Genomic DNA, 24880 nt, shown 5'->3' on the forward strand with positions numbered 1-24880 from the left:
AGTGCCTAATAATAGGCGTTAGACAAGCAGATAGTGGCGTATAATTATTTCTCTTTATTGTACGTTAGTTTAGACGATACACGTAAGTATCGTCTGTGGACACTGAACTCTCTTTCATTACTGTATACACATAATTTTATTTGCGCAATACATAAAGAATTAGACATGATCGTCAGAAAAATGCATGTTTACAGTAGGAATATTATGGCGTGCAGGAGACCGACGACCAAAGCATTAACTATGTCTGTCTCCTGACTTAACACCATCTCGCTTGGACCCGCGTGGTTTACTGCATTGCAAGTCTTAGCGGCGGTATCAAATGTAAGAGCGTCAGTAATAGCGTTTCCCAGCAGCGCTCATAGAAGAGAAAGTCTGTTTGATTCCTTCGTCGCGGGTCTAACTTCGGTGTTTCGTGTTGAACTGGAACGATGCTGCATTCTGCCAGATTCTGTCGGCAGGTAGAGAGAAAATAGGAAGGGACGGGATTCGACACTAAGTGCGAGTACGCGAACGAAACAGTGGAAGAAAAGAGTCGAAGGACGCACATGGGAAAATAGGGAACCCGGCTAGGACAACTTCACGGAAGGGAAGTAAAACCCTGTGTTGTCTGAACCTCGATCGTCTCGCCTCGAGGGAGCTTCCATATGGAACTGGATCCTAACGGCAGCCATAGCAACAGCACCCACCGAGGGACAGCAGCACAAGCAAAGGGCAGACGAACTACGAGCAAGCAGTTGGATGGTGAAGGTTGGCGCGTTGCAGAACCCGTTTCGTGTTTGCTGCCTCTGCGGCTTCTGGCGCTCATTGGCTGGCGTTGTTGTTGCACGTCGAAACCATCACCGCGGCGGCTACTGCCGCTGCCACCTCGACTTCAGAGGTTACGCTGCACAGAACCGTCCAGTTGCCACCGGTCGGTCGAATGGACGCCGACAAAAGGAGTGAACGGCTGGAACGCAGTCAGCAAAAAAAATGAAAAGAGAGGCTAAAACGAACAGAGGAGAAGACAGGAAACCACCAGTCAGCAGCGCTACTGAATTAGTTACTAGTTAGCATTCGAAACTAACAGAACTTCGGAAACTGGCATCGCAGCAGTGGGCTGGCCGTACTTGGAAGGGTACGCTGACGATGGTTAGAAACGAGAGAAATGCAGGAAAGAGAGAAGAAAAATGCAAGGGTACGGTCTCGGCGAAGGCAGGCCGTCGCAAGCAACGACAAAGCAGCAAACGACGACGATTACGGAACTGCAGTGGCACCGTCATCGGTGCCGCAGCGACTGTGGCAGACAGACAGGCAGCCGTCAGACAGACACATGCAAGCCTCTTAGAAGAGTTCAATGGACAGGGAGGGAAAGGATTGAAAATGAGGAAATGGAAGAAGAAAAGACACTCAACGCGTGGGAGAGCAATCAAAAGTGTTAGGCTGGACTGCTAATTCTGCCAGAAGAAGAAATGTGGGTGCACGTAAGGGACAGTAGCGCATAAGGAGCAGCGACGGAGCAGGCTATGATGAAATGGACACGGGAAAGCTAAGTGAGGACAGCGACCAACAAGAAAAATGAAAGTCGTTCGGAAGGGTAAAACGGATAGATACAAAGAACCTAGCACCGCAAGTCAGAGAGTCGCAGGACAACGGACGGGTTCGCACAGAACAGTCGAAAAGGGGGGATAGCAATGTCGTACCTTTTGATGTACCGGCTGCAATTCTTGAACTAGCTTAGGCAGCCGCTTTTCTTTACTTGACTCTAGTTTTGCCCCTATATATTTCGGTGATCTTCTTGTTCGCTCCTTACGCTTTTCATACGAGCTGAATTTTTACTTTTTTTTTTATTGCACGTTTGTTGTCTCATTAATACAAACAATTCAAATCTAAAAGAAGACCTAGGCCGCTGGAACAACAACAATGGTGACAAGGGCCGGTATTTTCGTTGACGTAATATCTTTACAATGATGGACGAAAATCACATTGTAAGATGCGTAGTCTGAATTGTCGTGGACGATCATCTATAGCCCTGCCTCGTCCCTTTTTTGGCAGTCGTAGCAGACAGCGCGCGAGCCTGCTCTGTTTGCCTCTTGCTCAAGGAGACACTGAGTATGAAGGTGCTGGGTTCTGCCTCGTACTCGCGTAGCAACGGCTAGCCGACACAGGCCGTTTGAAGCAGGCCTTGTTCGTGAAGCAGATCTTGCCTTGCAGCCGGTGCAACACCAGCAATATTTTAGATTGAGCAGGCATCACCCAGTATAACGTAGTAGCGTCGATCATGCAATGCCACATCGATGGGCGAGACACGAAGGCAGCATCAGAGACGTCGAAGGGCTAGATGGCTATCAATTCCAAGCAGCCGCCTAACAGAGGAACGGTCAATTTTCAAAATGGAAAAGTCTTGACTTTGTTTCCATCTTTGAGTTCCTCTTTCGCTGCCTTCGGTCGCGTTTCATCCTTTTCCCAAAGCAGTGACTTAGAATAGTTAGCGTACTAGCTCTATACAGGCTGGTCATGGTATGGTATCGTATGCATCTTATAAGTATTAAAAAATTATTAGAACATTTTTTCAGCTGCATCGAAGCAACACGCTGAAAAGAAAGACTGTTATATAAGCACAATTCAACTACAGTGCTATCCGACGAACGTATGACTATTTTCCTAGAAAATGCTTTGCCAGAGATTTCTTACGGTATCTGTATAGCAAGGTGTTAATATTGGTCTTTCGGTTAAAGAAAATATCTCACAGGATGAATCCGATTCGTGGAATACATGAAGTTGATGTGCGGGTACCCACTTTCCATCCTAAATATTTCGGTTCAATAGTCCAAAAATGAAAATGAGTAGATTTGCCTGCCGTCTTGACGCCGGCATACGTCAATAAAACGGCTGTTTGTGTATACGTATTTATCTCACTAGATAGCACAGATTGCTTCAGTTGCTGGCTGCCGATCTAGAAGCCATTAGTAATGAAGTCTAAGGTTCTGAATCTAAGGGAGGTACTGCATCCTTCGCCCAAATCTTCGCTCTGGGCGTCAATCGGCAGGTTTGTCGTCGTTTATTGATAAGGATTGCGCGCCGTGTACCTAGGGATGGATTTGCTTGCTTATTCTGATGCCCTGTCATGTGCGCTGCAATCATGTGGCCTTCGACACGCTAGCAACGTCGCGTATCGCGATAAACTGTGGGATACTCGCGCAACTAGATGGTTTTGATAGTCAACTGCGAGGCAACCGATAATGCTTACGGCCGCAGTGCAGTTAGGGCCATGGAAAAAAAACCCAGATCGAGTTGAAAAGTGTGATCGATATGAATATCTAACAATACATTTCTTTATATATAGACTGGGAAACTTCTGCAGGTGTCGTATATAGTTACGCGTTGTATTATGATAATTATAGTTACCGTTATCATTTGTATTTTATTGACCACATTTATGACACCATATAGTAATATTGTCTTTAATATAGAACTATGTAAGTAAACAGTTTATCTTCATTTAACAGTATCTCTTTTGCTGATGGAACGATTGGAACAAACCAGAGTTTGGGAAGACAGTATAATAAAATAGAAGAGAAGGAAGTTCTGTAGATGGCCATCTCAGACGAAGGATTCTATGTTTATATCAGTTATGACAATGGCGTGCCCACAAAGTTGTTTCTGCTCTAGGCTATGGACACGCTTTAAGAATAATGACGGATAAAACGATCGTAAATGTACGTACCTCTGTATTTTGATAGGGTACAGGCAAGGTTTCAGCCTAAATTTTTCTATGGTCAGAAATGATTTACGATAAAATATGTAAATCTTTGAAATTAGCCTTCAGTGCTATACCAGACATATAGAAAAAATGTCAGTATACAAACCGCCCATGTTCCCCCTCGAATAGTTGCGTCGTTGAGGTAATGTACGGGGAAAGATGTTTCACGACAATCCTCTTACTGAATGTCCGGCAGTTTCGCTAATGAACGAAATTTATGTATTGAAATGCTGCTCATAAACTTGGCTTACTCTGTATAGTTTATGTATCTCAGTGTCTGCGTTTGTCGTCAAATTCATAGAACAAAAAAAAAGTTTTCAAGCTAATTTACTAGGATCATCGATGTTTGAATAATTGAACATTCCGTTAATAAAAAGTATACATATTTTACATTGAGCTTTTGGGCTCGATAAGCTTTTACATTGAGCAGGGAGCTATTTAAATAAGACATAGTAAGAAGTTATATGCATACAAAAACGTATAAATAATTACGTATTATAAATCCTTGAATCCCTGAATTGGTTCAGCGTTACTATACCACTGACACTCTATTTTTCTTTGTAAAAATTACTGTTTAATTTCATTGTTCACAAATAATGAATTGGGAACCAACCGTACTATATCACTACGGCATACACTGACCATGTTCTGACCAAATACCATCGACAAAACAGGTACACGTGTTATGCGGTATGAACAATTCCTCGAAAGCATCTTACCATTACAGTGGCGCAGAAATAAGGTGGCAAATTTAGACAAAGCCAAGACAATGTATCGTCTTTGGTACCTTAGTTCGCTCCACCTTGTTTAGTATGCCACTGCCACTTCTCTAAGTTCAACGACGAAAACTGCTTATCTGTATGGTGCTACGACCATTATATCTGCAATTTAGAAATGCGATGTAGTCTTTCCTTTGCCGCTTGCTGTCGTATCTGTCCCTTAAGGTCTCACCGCCCGGTAGAATACGGGGCTTAATTCCGAAGACACTTAAAGAGACGCGTTCTAGGACTAAGAGCTTAAGCGAGCTGTGTTGCGGTAGACCCAGCGGATTGAAGAAGGCTATGCAGGTAACGATAGGGAATTATGAAGAGTGCACAAAGCCGCGGAGCTAGCCACGGGATAGACATAGAAAAGCATAGAAGGTTGCACCATGGAAGATTCGTGGTAACACTAGTGGTCATCATCTCTCGCAGCCGATGTCTATCCAGAACAAAGTCCCAGAACGTCGTTGTAATGCTCTATAGTATAGGGAGCACCTTTACTAGATAGATGAAAAAGCAGGTCGGCTATTCGAAAGTTTCCAAGTTTTTCAAAAACCAAAGAATCGAACGATAGCGCTCAACCAGACGTCAAGGTCACGGTCTATTTCTTCTTTCTCTATAATTCTTGTCGCTGCCTACTTGTTTTATCAAATAGGCTGTCTATTTTATAGCTGAATGTCAAATTATGTCTAAATCTCTTCATTGCATGGATAAAAAGAAAGTCAGTTAAACTATCTTTGTTTTTATTTAAATATATTGCAGACGCACACACGGTCACGCTTCAGGTAGCATTACAAGTATATGTTGCATCAATATTTTTGACAGTTCATGGGCGGAATACATTCGTTCTACCGCTCCTCTAGCAGTTAGCCGGCAGCAGTAATCGCCCAACGCATCTCCTCCACTCCTATTAATAATGCTTGTAGCCATAATGGCTGCTATTGCTGTTACAGTTCAAGGAATGGTTGTTTTCACGCAACGCTTCCATCGATGAGTTTGTTAGGTTGATAGCCAGTTCATCCGTACAATAAGGCGTCGCGCCCGCGCGCGAAGTTATAGCGCGAAAGGACATTATGATTTCTCTGAGAGAAGCAGCGGGAACCTTAGATAAAGTCCAACTCGATCCCTGAGTTCTCTTACAGCTTTACGTAGAACTCCTGTTTTAGCTAACTTACTTATTTGTTCTATAAGTCGTCATTTCTTTCGTTGTACAGAACTAGATCAAAGTCTGGTAACTTACTGCCTACTAGGAAGTACAGACATCACTTCAAGCAGGCATGACGGAGCAGCTGCATGTTACATGATTGGAAGCATCTATGCTTCCCATTCCTGTCGATCCTGTCATGGCCAAAGGTTCTTTCCCCGTCACCCAATCTTTTCCACTGCGTGTTCCAGAAAGAAGTGAAAGTACTCTATGCTAGGTTTGGTCGACAACCAGGCAACCGATGGTAAAAAGGTATATCCAAAGTAGCCTATATATCAAGGCCAAAGACGGCACGGATGGCCGGAAGGGCTAAACAAAAAGCCAAGTAGGTCGGGTATGCTTGTTACTCCAACTTTGTTTTCCCTCTTTTTCCGCTTTTTGTTGAACCAGAAAAGATTTAAAGGCAATATATGTCCGTTTGCACAAGAACTGCTAGAGTTCGAAGGATGTGTTATTTCATTGTCATAGGGCGTTGCTAGGTCAACCGTCCTCACAGAGAATCTAGCCGAGCGTGTTTGCTGAACCATTCCACTAGCAAGGAGCTCGTGCAACGCTACTGCGAAGCGATCTGTAAGCTTGCAGCTCTCGAAAATTGCAACCGCAAACAGGTTAACCAGCTGGGACGAGCACAATGATTGAAGTTTCTTGCTCGAAACTTTCTGTCCTTCTCACGGCATAAACAGGAAACCGTCGTCCACCACAGCAATGCTCCCCCGTTAACAAAAATGCCCTGCGCCTGCACCTCGGTCGTCAAAGCAGAAGGCGGTTCTGTGCCTGCCGCCGTCATCTAGATCGATTTATTACGATAGTGGCCGGGACAGAGTCCGTGAGCTGACAGGGACCCAGGCCTGCATTGCAAACACGAGAGCGTTCGAAAACGAACAACGGCGATGACCGCAGTTACGAACAGCCGCGATGGTAGTTGCAAAATGTGGACAACAAAGTCCTGTTCCCGTTCTTCATTCTATATCAACGGGACAAGAGAGTGCACATCGAACGCTGCTTTTGCAGCCCGTAAAAATCTTTTCCTTTGGATTGGCATAACGGCATAACGTGACTTTGCAGATGTTAGCAGAAGTGGACGGCAGAAAGCAAGGTTGCCTGGAACAGCGCAAAAGATGCAAACGGTTGAGGGGCGAAGATCTGGCTTTCTTGCTTCAGCCATAGTAATACTAGCACAGACGCGTGTAATACATATACACAATCTTTGTGGCAAGAAGCCTGTAGACATCGCTGGTTCTTCACTAACATGGTTGCTTAACTAGCATCCAGTTAAGCAGCTTTTAACGTCCATTAAGCAGTTGATAACGGTACCGGTTATCAACACGCACAAAAGTTGACTCATTCTAAAAAGGGAGAGGAATAGAAAACTAGCTGTCTTTCACTTAAACAACTATATACGTTTCCACATTTAGGAATGAAATAAGACAAAAAATTGAAAAAAAAATAAAAATAGCGATAAATCTAAAAATTCCTTAATTTATTATCGAAGTCCTTTATCCCGTATACAGTCACGTATACTGGTACATGTTTGTCTTATTCCCTATTCCTAATCGTTATCGCAACATTATAAAAGCGCTTTAACTGAACAGCGTCCGTAACTACGGCGAAGAACACTTGAATACACCTTCACAGACAACCTAGAAGACTACGCGAAACGATTTAAGTTCCAAGCCATGCGTGTATTTTTACGCATTATGTGACTGTTTGTTTATTTATCTTTTTGATATTCTTGTTCAGCTGCTCTTTCTTTCGATTTGTTGTTTATAAAATTCTGTAACGTTGTTGTACCGTCGGGAGGCGTGAAAACAAGTGCCGCTTAAGCGGTCCTTTTCACACTGTGCTCGAGTCTTTGTTCGGTTGAAACTGGCAGGGTACGTGCGATTGCGTCCCGTTTCGTTCCATTGAGTACCAATGTTTGTCTTGAATTTATTAAACATTCCGTCAGTTTAGTCGGCGAGTGGGAGGGTACGTCTTCGTTACTGTTAAGTCCCAGAATCACCGAGTGAACTTCGTTCTCGTTTTATGGTTATGAGGACAATAAAGGCTGACAAATGAACTGGCGTCTGGTTCCTGAGTTAATTTATTCATACGCAGTATATTAGCAGAAATCAGGACAAAACTTGCTACCGTTTGCCCTCGTGCATCCTTTGGACCCGCCACATTTGACCTTATACATCTCGTTACTCTGCTCTACATGACAGTGGTCGTGCCTGGTGACGTCACTCTCTTAGACGTGTCCTTGAACTCATCTTTTGATGCCTTTTTACCACTCGGCTATAATTAAACTGATTCGTCGAATTATCGACAGACGTGTGCGTCTACCTAGTATGGCGTCTGCTACCGTATTGGCATCAAAATATCGACATCAAACTGTCAAAACGTATGAGAGCAAAGCGAAACATATTAAGCCGATTGTGATCAAAAAAAATATTGAAGGCACGACCTCAACTGTTCTCATTCATAGCTCGAGACAATTAGGCGAGCTCATAATATCTCTACCAGTATGATGGGTTCGCTGTTTGTATTTAATGTTGATTTTTGCTGAAGATCCCATAATGTATTTAATGGACTCATTGCTAACTTCTATTTAATTTCTATTCCAGATAACTTTGCAGGGTCTAACCGGTGATATTAGTTTCGACTCGCAAGGCTTCCGTTCAACGTTCCAGCTCGACGTCATGTCTCTCAAGACAGACGGCCTACAAAAGGTAGGAGAATCGGAACGTGAATACATTTGTCATGACAACACAGTACTTCTTCTTATCTTTGTTATTAAGCTGTAGATTAGATGAATTACTCAACGTGACGAAAGGTAAAAAAATTATTGATGATTTACTCCATGTAATGCATTCCTTGATATATTTTACACATATTAATTTTCAGAGATTTAGCTCTGCTAGAGCGTTTTTTACCGTTGTGTATATTATCTCCCGCGCCTTTATGAGCCTATCGGCACAAAGCCGCGGATCTATACGATATTTCGAAAAATAGACAAATGGGATGTTAACAAAAAAACACCCAAAGTCATTTACACCGCTTTTTTTCCGCCGTAGAAGCAACTCTTAACCATGCCACTGAAAGGGCTAGTTTCGGATGCTTAACATATCTACCAGTTATTTTTCAAGTAAGAAATTTACAACGGGAGAATATCAATTTTTGTAGCTCCAACCAACGGAAACCTATAAAAGTGTGACATAAAAAGTAGCTTATTTAGGTTGCTTCTTTGTGAGGGAAATGTTCAGTGTTCCATCTCGTCGCCATTTTCTATTAGTAAGCATATTCGATTTGCAGCTTAATGTTCTTTTCTTCTAACTGCTATTAGAGCTAATTGTACTGTTATATAAAATTTCATTGTTCAGCTACGGAAGTTAAAACTAAATGAATTGTCGTTGGTTTTACGACCTCTTCCTGTATTATAATAGCCGAGTACATATCACTGACACAAAGCCGACCCATATTTTCTTGTATTATCGACATCAACACACGCATGTGTAATGTTTATTCCAAAGAATGCCTATTGTTCCGTATCATCCACTATTGCCTGTAATGTCTCGTTTTGGCGGGCTGACTGTAATAATGATGGTCCCTTGACCCGCCGATCTGGTCCTTCCTTCGCGAACAGTTTTGCCTGCCTAGCGGGTTCCTTTCAGGCGAAGCACTGGAACCTTCGCATCGGAGAGAACGTACACTCCATTGGCATTCACTGTGTTAATTTATCGTCTATCCGTCCAGCGGACCAGCTACACTGCGGCCATCGTAGGGCGTTGCAGAAGATGCCCGCTTCGATACGCCATACCCTCTGGCTCATATGCCCGACCCGCACTGCCGCGGTCCTGCGAATAGCCTGCGAGGCCTGCACTTGCTCCTTGCTGCAAGGATATGCTCCCTCTCAGCCTTCGCCCTGAAAGTCTGATGACCACATGAGGCGATTTTAATGGGGTTACACAGTGACCGACCGACCGACCGACATCATGACGAAGGGCACTGGATATGTAGGCTGTGCTGAGTTCTCAGCAACTGCTCACAGAGAGGAAGACCGCAAGAGACATAGAAGCGGGATTTCCTAGTAATGAGCTGCTCTCTAGCGAAGCGCATCTCTTCATGAAGGTGGAAACCAGCAGCGAGCTACGACCGCCAGTCTCCGGCTGGTTGGCCGCTTGGCGCTGGACGTGAACTAAGCCGGAGAATAGGCACGCATACATGCAGCATATGTATAGCGTGAGCTATTTAATATATAAGAGTGAATTTTTTTCTATATGTCATCTAAACCTTAATTTCTTTACTACAATGTGATAATAGGCTTTGACGAGATGTATATAATGTGACTCGATTTTTGTCAACGCTCTAATAGATCTATATGGTTATTGTGATGATGCGTGTAACAAAAAAAAAAACACACAAGAGCATCCGCACTTTTGAAAATGCCAGCCCGTCCTTGTTCTAGCTAAATCTAATTTGTGACCAAATCGCGAAGAGTCTTCTCTAGTTTACGTAACTTATTTTTACGACGTCTGTTTCTGTGCAATTAGGTGGGCTACTGGAATCCGAAGCAGCGGGTCGTTGTTGAGGACAATTCAACATCCGACTATGACTCCCTTCGTCTTAGGAACAAAACGCTCATCGTATCTACTGTCCTCGTGAGTATTAGTGATAGGTGATAAAGAGAGATGATAAAAAAAATAATATCTAGTTGGATGTATTTCAATTACCAAGCCCTTGCACTTATCGAACCTGAAATAGTCACGCCTAAATACAAGAATAAGCCACAGTAAATCGTTATACAGCCTGAGTCAAGAACACGTCCTGTGCATGATGGGACTGTTTGAAGCAAACAGCCTCTGGGCATTTTTAACAGAATATATGACCATTCGTATCTATACAAAAAGACCTTTCATGAGAAGCGTGGTTCTACAAACGCCTGGAACTACTTAATCAACCAACCAGAAAAGTCAGGTCTCCCTTCATTTATGAGTCACTCCAATCTTTGCTTTCCGTGGGACAATTGTATTACAACAATCGTGCTGCAACAGTTCGAAACGGAAGCTTGCGGGAGGAGGACGGATACGGCAGCCTACTATCTTGACGGATTATAAGTCATAGATGCCCTATTTCTAACATGCGTTTACCTATTCTTGAAAGAGAAAGAAACTCGAAGACGGAAAAGCGTGCTTGTCGTCGTTCCCAGTTAACTTAATGTTTCGGTCACACAGTTGTGATTAGATGCCTATCAAATATGGGTTACGAATGGGTATCTGTAATACTTTTTTTTTTTTTTGCATTTTAATTTACCTACCTACAGCAGCTAGTGTTAATCGCCTCATGCCATTGTAACGTATTATAAGCTCATCAAGCATAAAAGATATCATACGGTTCGTGGTAGTGGGTAGGAATTACGGCTAAAACATAATTTGGCCTAATCGTGTAACAAATTAGCGATACAGATGAAAAGTGCAGGAATCTCTATGTTAATTCTTTGAATATAGTGAAATTATATATAGTACAATGTCCGGCTCCGTCTAATTGGTATCAGCAGATGGAGTTCCTCATAGTTCCCGCTTTTTTCTGGTATATTAGTGGCTGCCGCGTTAACCGATCGATATACGACAAAAGGGAGATGCTATCAAAACATAATAATATTGCTAAGTTTACAATCATGATATTCTGCCTAGATCATATGTTAAGTCATTGATGGATAAATATTTTATTTTATTTAAATATTTTATTAATTAAATATTTTATTTTAACAGGAAAGATTCATACGAGCGAAACAGTATTGAACATTCTTGTTTTATTTAGAGACGATATAGTTCAATTGTTGAATCTTTTAGCTATATAGATACCTATTAATATATATGGTCTAGGACCGCTGGCAATATATGGTATATATATGGCAATATATATATATATATTTATGTATGGCCGTTATTGTGTCAACCTGATTGAATTGATGGCCATTGGAAGGACTCAAAGAACTAGCAAATTTAGTGTGTAACATCACCCTTCGATCCTGAGCCACTTGTATATTTCATTTAAACCCACCCTTTTACATTAAATAAACGAACGAGGGGTACGAAGACCTGTATCGAAGCTGGCATGCATTGTAACACTATCTTTCGCTGCGTTAACAAAGGTTACGAAGGAGGCGATTCGTGGCGTTTAAAGGGCGCTAGCAACTTAGTCGACAATGCTTCTGGTCTACCCACTTTGCTGTGTGCCACTTGTCTAGTCCAAGGGGGCAGACGGGATGTCGCGCAGGTCGTATTTACAGGTCATTCTAGAGATCGGGGTAACGGCAATGAAGAAGCAAGTAGACTCTTCGGAGCATAAGTTCGAATGCATATCGGCAAACTATGGTACTATCAGTTAGCCTGTGCTGTTGTTTGGCAGCCGCTGAAGATGCCAGTGATGACAATACAAGAGCAGGCAAAGCATAAAACAGTGTTAACTCCCCAAGCAACCAATTTCCCTTCTGGAGATCTACTACCTATCCGCGCCGAGTTCATGCTCCTTTCGCAGCCTTTCTTCCTAAACTACCTCTACTACGACGACGAAGGGACAAAGCACCTACCGAGCGACAGAGTATACATTGTCAATAACAAAAAGTAACACCTTACGGTTGGCCAGGCGCCGTCAGACGGCAGCAGCCGCGACAGATGTAAGGACGTACGCATACCTCAACAAAAGATGATGATGCCGGGACCCATGCAATCCTCAGTTGTTGCGGCCGTTGCCTGCCTTCACGACTATACTTCATCGCTTTTGTCGCCCTCGCCTTAGCCTCTTCCGTCTAGTGTACCTGTCCCGTTCTCTTTTTCTTTCGTTCTCTCAACCTTTTTTACTCTTCTATCCCGGACCTTGTTCGGTCAGGCCTTCAGCATTCGCAGACGGGCTATTCCGTGCTTGTCTGGTAGCTTCATCTTGCCAAGACGCTGCGAAGAATGCGCCAAGAAAGGAAAAAGAGGCAAATGCCAACGTCTACTGCACGGGAATATCCGGATTCTCTGACAAAAAAAGCAAGGGAAAAAAACACGCACCACGCACATGAGCGCACAATATTGCTATGTACTGCAGGTGCCTCAAGCAGCATAAAGGCAGTAAAGCCTCAGTACAGGGGCGTATGTAAGATAGAAGAGAATAGAGATAGTCGGACGTGTTTTGCAACTTTTGTAGTAGTTTTCTCATCGCAGTAGCACCGGAGGCCGACGACAGTGACTACGACGATGACGAAGACAGTTGGGAAAAGCAGATAGAGTCGATGCGGCCTGAAAACTGGGTTCGGAAATGTGCGTCCCCATTTCCTAAAGGATCTGTTCATTGGTACACAAGAAAATAAACGTCGCTATAACCGAGGATGATGCAAAATAACAATACAGAAGGGGTGAAACACAGCAGACTATTCAGAGTCGGCAGTCACGCACAACGAGCACAGTCATAGAGAGAGGGAGAGGGAGATACAGGAGGTGCGGAGGGAGGCGATCATTGCCAAACTGGATAGAGCAGCAACACCGCAAAAAGGAGAGAGGACGCTCTGGGAGAACGTAAGAGGAACAAGAAGTAGTAAAGCTACGCATGTGAGTGATCACAAGATTAGGATCAAAGTAGCACACGGGCGTAGGTTCTAAGCGAAATTCGTATCAGAAAAATATTGACAATTCCTACGAGAAGCTCCTGCTAGCTTGATTTAAGGACTAAGACTTCGATGTAAGGCCGTTTCTGTAGATGTTTCTCAGTGGTTGTTGTACTGGAAAACTACGATCCCGCTTTACTAGGTGAAGCGGTTTGTCGTCTAATTAAGAAGGGTGCTTTCCTTTTGATCGTAAACGATCTGCTCTTGCGCTAGGCAAAGCGACACGTGGTGATGTTGAATCGAAGCATCATCGGTCGCACCGAACTACATTTCGGCGTATTTAACGAGAAACTTTTAGCAAGCAAAGCAGAAAACATCTAAGAGATAGGAAAACGTAAACAATGCAATAATGGCTTTGTCTTGAAGTCAAACTCTGTTAAACGGAATGGGCAATGAGGAGCCCTTGAAAGGAAAATTACTGCGATAAGAGGCCCAGAATAAATACTTGGCCGAGACAGACTGTATTAGACCAAACGCACAGAAAATAACCATGACAACATCTATGGTTTTACAATTCATATCCGAGAGGGCTTATCCAAAAGTTGTCTAAATAAAAGTTCGTCTTGTCCACGCACAGGCAGATGCGGACGCACGCGTTTCACCAAACAAAGAGATTGACTGACTGCATCGAATACTGCACGATACATTGGGTTTGATTTGATGAACTCAGCTTACTTACTTTTTCGGCTGTCGTAAATTTTTGTCTCTGAGTATTCGTCGACCGACATGGGTATCTTTCGACATCGTTTTTGATGATTTCGCTTATATAAACGCCACATCAAAAATACATATCGTTATAATCAGTTATCTGTATAAGAAAAATACGAAAAAATTACCAAAGAAAACCTAAGGATGCATATCTTTTGCGGAACCGGCCACTTGTAAACAAGTGGGTTATAACTAACAAGTGGGTTATTACAGAAGGACACACAAAGCGCTATCAAGGACACGCGATCAGGAAACGTAACACCTCTAAACGTGAGATATATATATGTGTATGTGGGGAGCTACAGACTGACAATAGCTTCAAGGAAGCGTAACCAAAATGTATACAGGCGGTGCAGCAAGGCGATCGATATATGGCGTATATCTGCGCACACTGCTGCAAAGCCAACTGAATTCGATTTTACGGTGATGTCTTACTCTCCGTTACTTATCCACGTGATTGAGATCTGTGCAGTGGCTTCGTCGTACAAGTTTGTCGATCGAAGAAGTCAGCCAGCCGACAAGCCCCGCTGTCGCTTAGATAGTGGGAGATGACCGCCGACGGCTAGTGTAGCATCGCCAGCAAACAAATGCATCAACCAGCAGATCGTACAATGTTATCTCGAGCAAGTGTTGTTCTTCGCCATCTCGCACCCTATTTTCCTCCGTTTCTAGCTTTGTCTTCACATGTTGGCCCGCCTCGTCGGGGCGACCATTACTGCGTACCTGGCTCATCAGTAAGCACCCTTGGCGTCAGAGTGTACCGAGATTGTTCGAGGTTGAGCCATGTTAGATTAGATGTTATGTTTTGCATCTTATCGCTACGCCATCGAATAAACGCTTGGCAGGTAAAGAATCGAGTGCACAAGAGCACAGAATGGTAAGCAGCAGAACTAGCGGCGTTCAGGTTCATCTTTTACGCATCGATGACGACAACAACAGCAGGGTCAACGATGAGGTTTTGGTTGTGACGAATAAAGGGTCCTTGCCTGACTAGGGAGAAGATTATGAATAAACAGAGTCAAACGGAGGAGGACTAAATCTGTAACCTTTAACGGTGGGTTCAATTCATCGTCGTCTCTGCTTTTTAACGCATCCTTTGAAGATCGCACATTTGCCTTCCGTTATGTACCGTTGGATGATACAGTTACAAACCCAGAAAGCTACCCCATAAATCCGGCTTGATCCAAAACCTGAAAAAGTTAAACAAGAGAGAGAAATAAAAAGCGAGAAAGGGGGAAACCGTAAGGACGCTGTTGGCCCATGTGGCTGTGTAGTTTGCGAACATCTCTAGCTAGAACAGGAAATTGTTGGATAGATACCGGCGCTGCTAATCGCCCTTTGCTAGCGTGTTCCGGTAAAAGGATGATCTTGAAAGCAGTACGCGACTGCGCCAATTCAGGCGCTCGCCATTTTCTTTGGGCCGCTGCGTACAATGCATGTGGTCTATCACCTCAGTTACCGACGTATAGCCCTGCGTTGTGTTGATTTACCCAATCTGTTTGACGAAGGATTGGACTAATGTTCTAAACGAACCCACGAAGAGCAGGACTGTGTGCTAATGGTAGTTTGAAAAGAACTCAACTATCTCGATGGAAAGGCACCCGACAATTGTATTATTATATTGTATTTTTCGTTAACTAAGCTGTAATTTTTTTAACGGACCGAACGCTTGGCTACCGGCGATCTTCTAACAAAATCAGAGTGAAGAAATCAAAATGATACTATGGTAGTCACTAAGAAGGCGCTGCAGAGAGGTAGTGAAAGAAACAAGTTGTAAACACAAAGCTATCGCTTAGGAATATAATTGCGATGTAGTGTATTTACACTGGAACCTATGAAAATGATATTATTCTGTATCTAAAACGCGGGAAAAAATACGATGAGATTTTTCACAAGCAAGTCGTATCTAATAGTCCTTCATGTGAGCACTACGTTCCCTAAAATCAGTTGATTAGTCATTATTTGACTGTATCCTTAACAAATCAAATTGTTTTTTCTTCGATTTAGAACACAATACAACCGATAGAAATTCACAGAACGCGGTAGCTATGTGCGGTTGTATCGTGCTGTCTATCGAACACATCACTTTATTTTAGTGGTAATAAAGCATACCTGACACGAAAGAGTCAAAAAGTGGTCCTTCTACACGAAACAAAAAATTTTCGTTCTTCTTCTTCACACCATCACTATTAAAGTATTTTTGCTACAAAATGCTATGATGGATGGACGCGAACGATATTCGCTCTAACGATTCGCACCTCACGTTGTGGACTTCGCTGCTGCAGACAACTCGTCCCGGACTTCGTCCTTTCCCAGCGGGATTTACTTACTTTATGAGACTTTGAGAACCACAGAAGCCCCCCGTCTACTCTTAGCTCCTCTCGTCCCTTTAGATGATACGGATCTTCATCTGCTGCATAGATACAGCGGATCTTCTAACTTCAAGGAAAGCACTGCACTTGTGAGCAAATCGGGTTGTTTACCCGCTTGCCCGCCGCCTTCTCAGTAGCCTTTCTGAACTGTGGCCAGAAGGCTCCTTTTGCTACTGCTGATGCAGCCGGAGCATCACGATCGTCAATGGGTTGTGTCTTGCGGGGTCGTAGCCGGACACGCAGCTGTTCGTTGATGTGTGCAGCAGAAGCCATCGGCTGTGAAGGTAGTGCGAGTGCGGAAACGGCCCTGCTGTAGGTGTCGCTCTGCTATACAAGTAGTAGGTCTACTGCGGAATCAATATCAGCTATACACAGTAGTGTTAGCTACAGCGGCATAGATGTACAGGGGCAAAGCTCGCAGAGAAAACGTGTAAAGGTTAAGCGGTCGGACGCAAGCAATACGCATTCCTGCATTCTTTGGTTAGGTTGAGTCAAGTCGACCCAGACGCCAAAGGGGCTTCTGGTTAGGCTTAGAGGCCGACCCAACGGCAGATCACTGGGCTTTCTGCTTGCTCTATCATGGAAAAGCAGGAAGCAACAGGGACTTCCAATAAGACCACCTGGTCTTGAAACGTTTTGGGGCAATTGTGGAACTCGTCATGAAAAGGAGTTACCGAGAAGTTGAGGGGCATGTAAAGACTTACCTAGTAGCAACGGGTAGAGTGAGGAGGTTGGATAAAGCAGGGTAATACCGGTGGCTGCTTGCTGTAGACGGCCCTGAGGGCCACTATGGTGATATTCGCGCTCAGGGACTTCCTGGAAAGATAGCGCCCATTACACACAGCCCCTGCACGGTACAGCGCCGTGTGTAGATCCTGTTGGAATTGCCAGCTACCTCAACGAACTACAACGCTCTAGCTTTACCCTCGCCCCCGGTCTCCGGCCAACGGGGCTGCCTCAGGCGACTCATAAACGCTTCGTTGTGCCCTCGCTTTTCTCCTAGCGCTCCGCGACTTTCTCTTCCAAAGAGTTGTAACGTTGCCAACGACGATGGTGACGCTGTGTTACCTACCAGCTCTGCTCGCATAGAACCTTATAGTAGTATAAGGTACGATAAACCAACCTGCCTTTACCGAGGCTCCACTAGCTTTCTATCCCATTCTGTCGCTGAGTTTCTTCACTGGCTTCGGACGGTTTTCACTGCCTTGTCACTTCTTGTCTCACACATATGACCCAGCACTTTAGTGCTGGCGGCGCTTCTGCCGTTGTTTTCTAGCCTCTCGTGAACTCCTGTTCGTGTGAGGGAGGACGGCCATCCTTCCCTTCGAGTCGGAGTCCCTCTGTCCTCTATACGTGCTTTCACTGTTTTCTAGAAGAACTCTAGCGAATGCGGTCATTGCCTTTTTGTTGTCCCTTTTTTTCTCATCTTTCCTCACCACGAAACGTTGCCTCGGACGAAAGCTTTGTTCTGAAAATAGTCGTAATCGCACTAGGACTGTCGCTTTTCGTAGCGCGAAGACGGCATATACCTACCTACACACCACGCACAAATACATCTCCATGCAATAGGGGATGTACGACTGCAGCACTAGCACGAATATCTCGAGCAACCAAGAGCAGACAAGGTAGGAAATACTAAAAGGACCCAAGCAATGTTGTATGTCAAGAGCAACGACAGCGAGAAGCAATTATCGCTACTCCTATAAGTCTAATATTCTTAGTTGATGCTACGCATATCGACTAGGCCGGGCACCAGCCAAAGCCGCAGAGCCAATCTGGCGGCCACGATAAGAATGACGCCAACATTCAAAGCTGAAAAGAGCCCTAGCGTCTGCATCGCGACGTGCAACCAACGTACTTTAACACCTGGACATGCAATAGTATGGCACGGCGACCACTGCATAGGATATCAACAAATGGAGCTGTCAATTAAATCAACAACCGCAAGACACTGAAAGATTGTAGTAACTTTCCTTTTCAAACACACCCTTTCTTTTCACCATTGACAACAACCCGGATAGTTCCGGCATAGGTATTGCTTCGCTTGTTTGTGTTCGTTGGATTATTGCCGAAACGCGTTGTTTCATGGCGTAATCGGGTCGGTCGAGGGCGACTCTTTAGTACCGGCATTCTGAACGGCGATCACATTTGAACGTATGGATAACCGCCAAGCATTCGAATAGGAAGCCACTACACATTAGAGAAGAAAAAAGACAGACGGACAGAAATACAATGGCGACAATGGACCTACAGTAAGAGACAGCAGTAATTATTGCCGTTCTGGTCGTCGCCTACCGTATCGCTTTTGTCGACGCTGCCTAACGCGTCAGTGTTATCTCAGCGACCCACTGTTTGCTTCGTGTGACTGACGCCGTCACTTTGAGCAGTCTTGTTCCTGCTCTTCCCACTCCGGTAAGTATATCATATAGTAGGGGGCTACACCTTATAACGGGTAAACAATTATTTGCTACCTTCAACTATGATTATCATCATTATAGAGTGCCTCTGCCTTCTACCCGAAGTAATCGCATAATTAACTCAAAAACGCAACACGATATGCGAATGTAATGGTGTGCTTCTTGTCAGACAGGTCCAGTTAAAAAGTGACTACTACTTTATTCATGATTTAACCTTATAATATTTATACAGTATGTCAAATCAATACTCACGAATGAAATACATTACTTATTCTAAATGAACAAATGGGACATGCCTCTCTACCTCTCATGTCTACTCGTATCTAGATTTGTCTTCCTGCTGCTGGGCTACCTGCACCAGGAAGGCAAACGAGCACTGCAGTTTCCACAATTACTGCAGCTGTTTGCGCTGCTTAAGTGTTTGTCTATTGTGATGAAATGTGTCTAACGGGGTACAGAAGCTCTAGCTCAGTAACTACTTGGATATATGGTGCAATTGGTTAGGCAGAGTTTCGGCTAAAGTACGCTAGAGGCGCTTGCGAGCTGTATAGGGGGAAATAGGGATTGAAAGAGCTACAAGGATCATTGCCGAGTGGTAAAGGTGCAGAGTTGAGATAGCTACTAACATTAGAACTGGAAATGCTCTCGAGAACGGCGGTTTCATAGAGGGACCCCTTTGTTCACGACGCCTTCGAAGACCGAAAGGTGTGAGGAAGTAACCGAGGCGAGACGAAACCGGGTGAGGCTGAACCTGCTAATTTCCTAAGTCAACTGAGCATTAGTGGGCGTCGGTGGTGTGGCCGATTACACTACATTCGTCGATGACCGAAAGAGGATAATGCCTAAAGGAATGGTCTATACGAGTAGAGATAGTTCGCCACCGCCGCCGCCGGACTTGATTATGTCTGGTACCCGATAGATAAGGGATTCTGCTACATAGACTAAAGAAGAAGGCCGGCTGGAATTGCAGATGGAAGTGGGGCAGATGAAGTAGAAGAGCTTGAAGCCCATTCCCAACCGGCCGAGAAAGTGGTAGTAGATCAACGCCGTGTAACACTTGGGGGTGGGTGGCTCGCTGTTAAAAATGGCGGGCGGGGAAGGGGTGTAAGAACTCCAACAGAAAGATAAGCGCCAGCGCTGAGAGAGGATCCCGTCCTGATGGACACATGGCAGTGTTCTTTGTAAATTTTTGAGTGGGTTTGCTGGTTGGCTAGCTGCCGACAGTAGCGATGCTATAGTGACGCTTGGCAATTACAGTGTCGCACAAACAAAAGCGCACACACACGGATATACACCTATACACATGCGGTGAAGCTCGCATGGAGACGCAGGTTTGAGCGCATGCATAAATATGGAAATAATGGAGGACGGTAAGTAGATGCGCAGCAAGGTGTGAGTTACAATCGTTTGAAGTTTAAAAGTTATGAAGGCCCACCGTCGTTCCATGCGTTGGGGGTGCGTGTAATACACAATCGAGGGAATGATGCGTCTTGCAGCACTAGCTAAAAAGTCCAAAGGCTCCGTGAAAGACGAGAACTTCGTCTACTGTACACGCTTTACGAAAGCTTCTGATGGAAGTCCTTTGGCATAGAAGTTTTGACTATACATATCACTACCGCATACTTTGTTGAAATAGTTTTATCTGGCGGTTACGGCTGATCGTGGCCTGAGTTCAAAATCAAGCAACTTTCAGCCTAAATATCCCTTGGAGTAACTCTTCATTTTAGGCCTCATACATTACTACTTCTGAACATTCGGAATTCAGATAAACACTACTAGATTTCAACTGCTTCTGCTGTTATACTGCCTGGCTTTATTTAAAAAAAACCACATCTTGCCCATAACATTAAATCTATATAAGAACAGACTTTAGAAATACGATGGCATTTAGTCAATATCATTAGGCAAAGCTACGCAAGATTTTAGCGGATCTGTAATGGCCTAAGTAAGCCAATAATATACTTCATTGTATGTTTCTTTTTATATATATATATATATTTGAGGTCCTTTTAAATAATCAATATGGCTAGTCGTGATCCCTTCTTTCCAAAACTTTATACTTTTTACATTTGTTACGTTTTATACATTTGGTTATGAATGGATATCATAAATAGTACACAAACTCTGTATAGCTAAACGTACCTGCATCATTGATGCGAACTTGGCAACAAGGTTAATCTTTCCTTGTAAGAATTTTTTTATTCGATACCCGAAGAGGCTCAGGTCCTGCATTAGTAATTGAGAGAAACTTTGCAAAAAGGGAAAGTCTGCCAACACCGTGTTATGACGTTATAACAGTGTATGGATGTTCGCTGAATTAATTACCCAGTTAAAAACACAGCAGCAAAGAAAGCCAATGTGGGATAGGATATGTCCTATGTTGGCAAACAGGAAATTCGTTAGAGACGAAAGTTAGAGAAAGCAATACTCTAGGACCTAATTCTAATCGCGTATAAGGCAGCCGAATGATGAATGTGTTTATGAACAGGACAAATTGATTACTCTTTGACGCCGCACGCTGCACGACAAACTATTGCTTTTTTTATTCGAATTGTTAATGAAATATATCGACCTCTTACCGCTTATACTGTACAATTCTCCGGACATTTGATCCAGTGATATTTTGCTCACTTCTCGCAAAATTTTTATCTTTCATCTTACTTTATTCTACCGAATTTTCATCAAGTGAAGTTTAGTCCTATTTATCTAGCATGAGAACCTTTCAGTCTGCCGTAGGCACAGTGGCTGTTTTAACTAGAACTGCTTTTACTGTAAAGACTATATTTTTGGTACATGTGTTAGCACTAGGCTGCCAGATTATCTATTGTAAAACGTCACATGTCTATATATGTATAGATATGTGCTGTTTTGAATAGATATGTATAACATGTTACTAGAAGTAAAACTAGTAGCACATAATCGTAAGGCCAGTATTCCTGTGTACGGTTACCTTGCGTCATCGATCACTACGTTATTTACCATGACTTACTTGTGAAACAGACTCTGATATGCATAAATTCACTTGAAAAATCTACGCGCCGAAATTGCAGAATCTACGAAAAAGTTTTGCCTTTACTTTATTCTACTACTCCATATTTTGGTAGAATGTCGTGGCTTCATTTATCAAACAGAAACAACGCCCGCGGCTGCCGGCCCTTCGACCAATCAACCGCGTGCATGTCGGCTTGTCCGAATCCCAAATGACGTCTTCTTTAACCCCACATCCATTTTTACTCAACCCGCCTGTACGTATACTACGAAATTCCGTTGCGACCCATTTCTGCTGCAGCGTCTGCTACTTTAACTTTGTTCCACTAAAATGGCTTCGCATCGTAATCGTGATCATCCCTGCCTCTACTCCCAACACTTTCAAGCGTCTAACTTCAGAGCAAGCAGGACTTCTCTAGCGAAAAATATTACCAAGGCACTCTTTATACGCCCCGCACGCATACGCGTATCGATCAACCTAGCGTATGAAAAAGATCAGTGCAGCATGCGTATATGGCATGAAAACAAGGCGACCCTCTTGCCCTTTTTGTTCGAGCGCATTTTAGTAATGACGGAAGAGTACGCCAGCGGAACCTTTTTGTGATCAATCGGCAGGACCTTTGTCTCAAAAAATGCGAAAGGCACGCACATAGCACTTATGTAATGAGCTCACAGTCATGGATATTGCATTTCCTATGCTGATTAATTACTTTCTTTGCTCAAAGAAATGGCTGAAAGCGACATCCGATAATAAGTAACCAGTCTTATTAGAACCTCTAAGTATGAAGTATAACGAAATGAAGATGTTGGTGTCGTCGTAAACACTCAATAGTCAATAGCAAAAACGCATTTGCTACGACACCTACGTGCCATATTGAGCTGATCCTCAGCCACACTCCTACGCGGAACAGTAGTCTTCGGAATTGTTTCACAGACCGCAACTTTTCGAAGCTATTAACTTGCTAGCTCTTATAAGTATCGGGCTTTTTCGCACTGATTTCCTTTCGCTAAATTATTTGTTACTATATGCTAACGTTAAGATCTGAGTCAGCAACGGCCAGTATTGTTTGCTGTTTATGGTTGCTACGGCAACGCTTTTAGAAGCACATATTGATCATTATAATCATGCCGGCCCCTATGTTATACGTAACACAAGTATACCTACTCGAAACCCATCATTGTGTCTATCGTATAGGTGTACACGTATACGAGAAAGCAACGCCAGAACATGCGCAACAGGGCTTGTAAATACTGACTCGCGTACGCTCACAGAGTAGCGACGACAACCGATGGACGTAGCTACTAACCTGATTTAGGCGGATACGATAGCTACAAGGTAGTCGTAGGCTTGGACATTGTGATTCACAGAAGACCATCTCACTTGGGCTCGGTGGTTTCGATCATGGGTCTCTCAAGTCGACATCTCATTTCGCGTTACCGCTGTAACCAGTGTCGGCGAGTTTGTCAAAGACTGACAGAGGTGAATCCTGTTCCTACGAATCTTGAAGGCTTGGCACGCTGTAGAACACGCAAGCGAAAAACATCCGTCGATGAACAAGCAGTGCGAGGCAGCTAAGGACATAGCTATGCCTTCAGGTTTCTGGATGTACGACATATACGTGCTGCAAAAAACGAAAGACTCACTGAGACTGGAAGCCGAAAGGTCTATACTCCTGACCTATGCCGAACTAAAGAGAGATTGTTGGCTTATCTACATAGTCCCATTTCATGAGTAGGCAGAGGAATGTTCGATCTCGATCCTGGTGCCCAGCTCCTGTAGACGGAGTGACAGGACAGCATGATACACGACATTTAGATTAGGTCAGCGCTCCCGGCCGCCCGGTGAACAGTGGACGGCATATATCGGATACACAGATGGATCGAAAAAGTCTCGGAGAAGGTGTGCGTGTAAGCATAGCGGGCAAATAGGACAGAACGTTGTCAGCCGTTGGTTTCTCAATTCCAGGTTTCGTCTTTCCGTACTCGTTTCCTTGTTGCTGTAACAACATAAACACAGTCAGGTGGCGACAAGTTACAGAGATGACGCAACTTTATTGGAATATAGAGGAGTACATGACCGGATATAATGTGCTTCCTGCAACTCTATAATAGAGGAACAGACGAAATCTTTTGACATTGTCTGAAAACTACCTGTCACGCCTTCTAATACCGACAGCTGCATCCTTTCGCTAGTTCTGCTAAATAATTTCAACCCGGCGATCATCAAATACAGTCTACGGATTTCTTTAGTTGCCGGCCTCTCAAGTGTCAAAATGTATTGTGTGAGCGATTGTATTAGTAAATAGTAAACATTAGAATTACGGTGTCATTGGATTCGGAGCATGAGCTGATTAATTCTGTTACCTTGATAAACGAATGAGTCAGTAGTTCTAGTAATGTTATTAGTAGGACAATTGCACAAGGTCCATATTATGCACGGTAAGTAATCTGCCACTACGCATAACCCATATGCACGACTGCACACCCTCTACCATAGGAGTAAGCCGTCTCTACCGTCGTTTGGCGTATCAACTGAATAGCATTGTCCACAGACGAGATGGTTGGCTTCCTGTTTGTTTTTCATTTTGTCTATTTTTTTTTTTTTAACCTACTGCGAAATGTCAGGACAATCGGTATCGGCGTATCGATTTTACCCTCTGCATTTCGATTTAATAGACTCGAAGCGGCCGACGATAGGAATGTTATTATGTCAGTTTACCGAGAACGCGCCGCGTTTGAATTTTTCTTCATTGGGCTTACGAGGTGCAGGAACTCGACCTAACTCATTACTACAACTCTTTCCTTTTCTCTTATCCGCTGGCGAAAGGATCGGTCGATCAGGTCGGTTGTGAACGTCATTCAAATAGTTTGCTTCATTCTATCATTCTTATGCCACTTGTCGTAAAACGTTTTTTTTCGATGGTTGCCGTTGTTCCGTAGTTACTTGACTCGCAAACTCTAAGTAAGATTCGGCCCAGCTAGCGCAAATCGGCTGTTAGCAGCATTAAATTCTGCTGCACCAGTTGTACTGAAAGGCAGACAGGCCAACTATAAGATCGAA

The 24880-nt window shown here is 43.7% G+C and overlaps 1 protein-coding gene across 1 annotated transcript in view; it reads left to right on the forward strand.

The window, feature by feature from the left end:
• Positions 1 to 24880, forward strand: part of LOC111258931 (glutamate receptor ionotropic, kainate 2) — a 296132-nt gene that overhangs the window by 260438 nt on the left and 10814 nt on the right. The window contains exons 6-7 of the mRNA XM_022830528.2: positions 8311 to 8415; positions 10237 to 10344. Coding sequence (XP_022686263.1) covers positions 8311 to 8415; positions 10237 to 10344 — 213 coding nt within the window. The remainder of the gene's footprint in view (positions 1 to 8310; positions 8416 to 10236; positions 10345 to 24880) is intronic.

The sequence above is a fragment of the Varroa jacobsoni genome, unplaced genomic scaffold, assembly GCF_002532875.2.
Source record: "Varroa jacobsoni isolate VJ856 unplaced genomic scaffold, vjacob_1.0 scaffold_26, whole genome shotgun sequence".
NCBI lineage: Eukaryota > Metazoa > Arthropoda > Arachnida > Mesostigmata > Varroidae > Varroa > Varroa jacobsoni.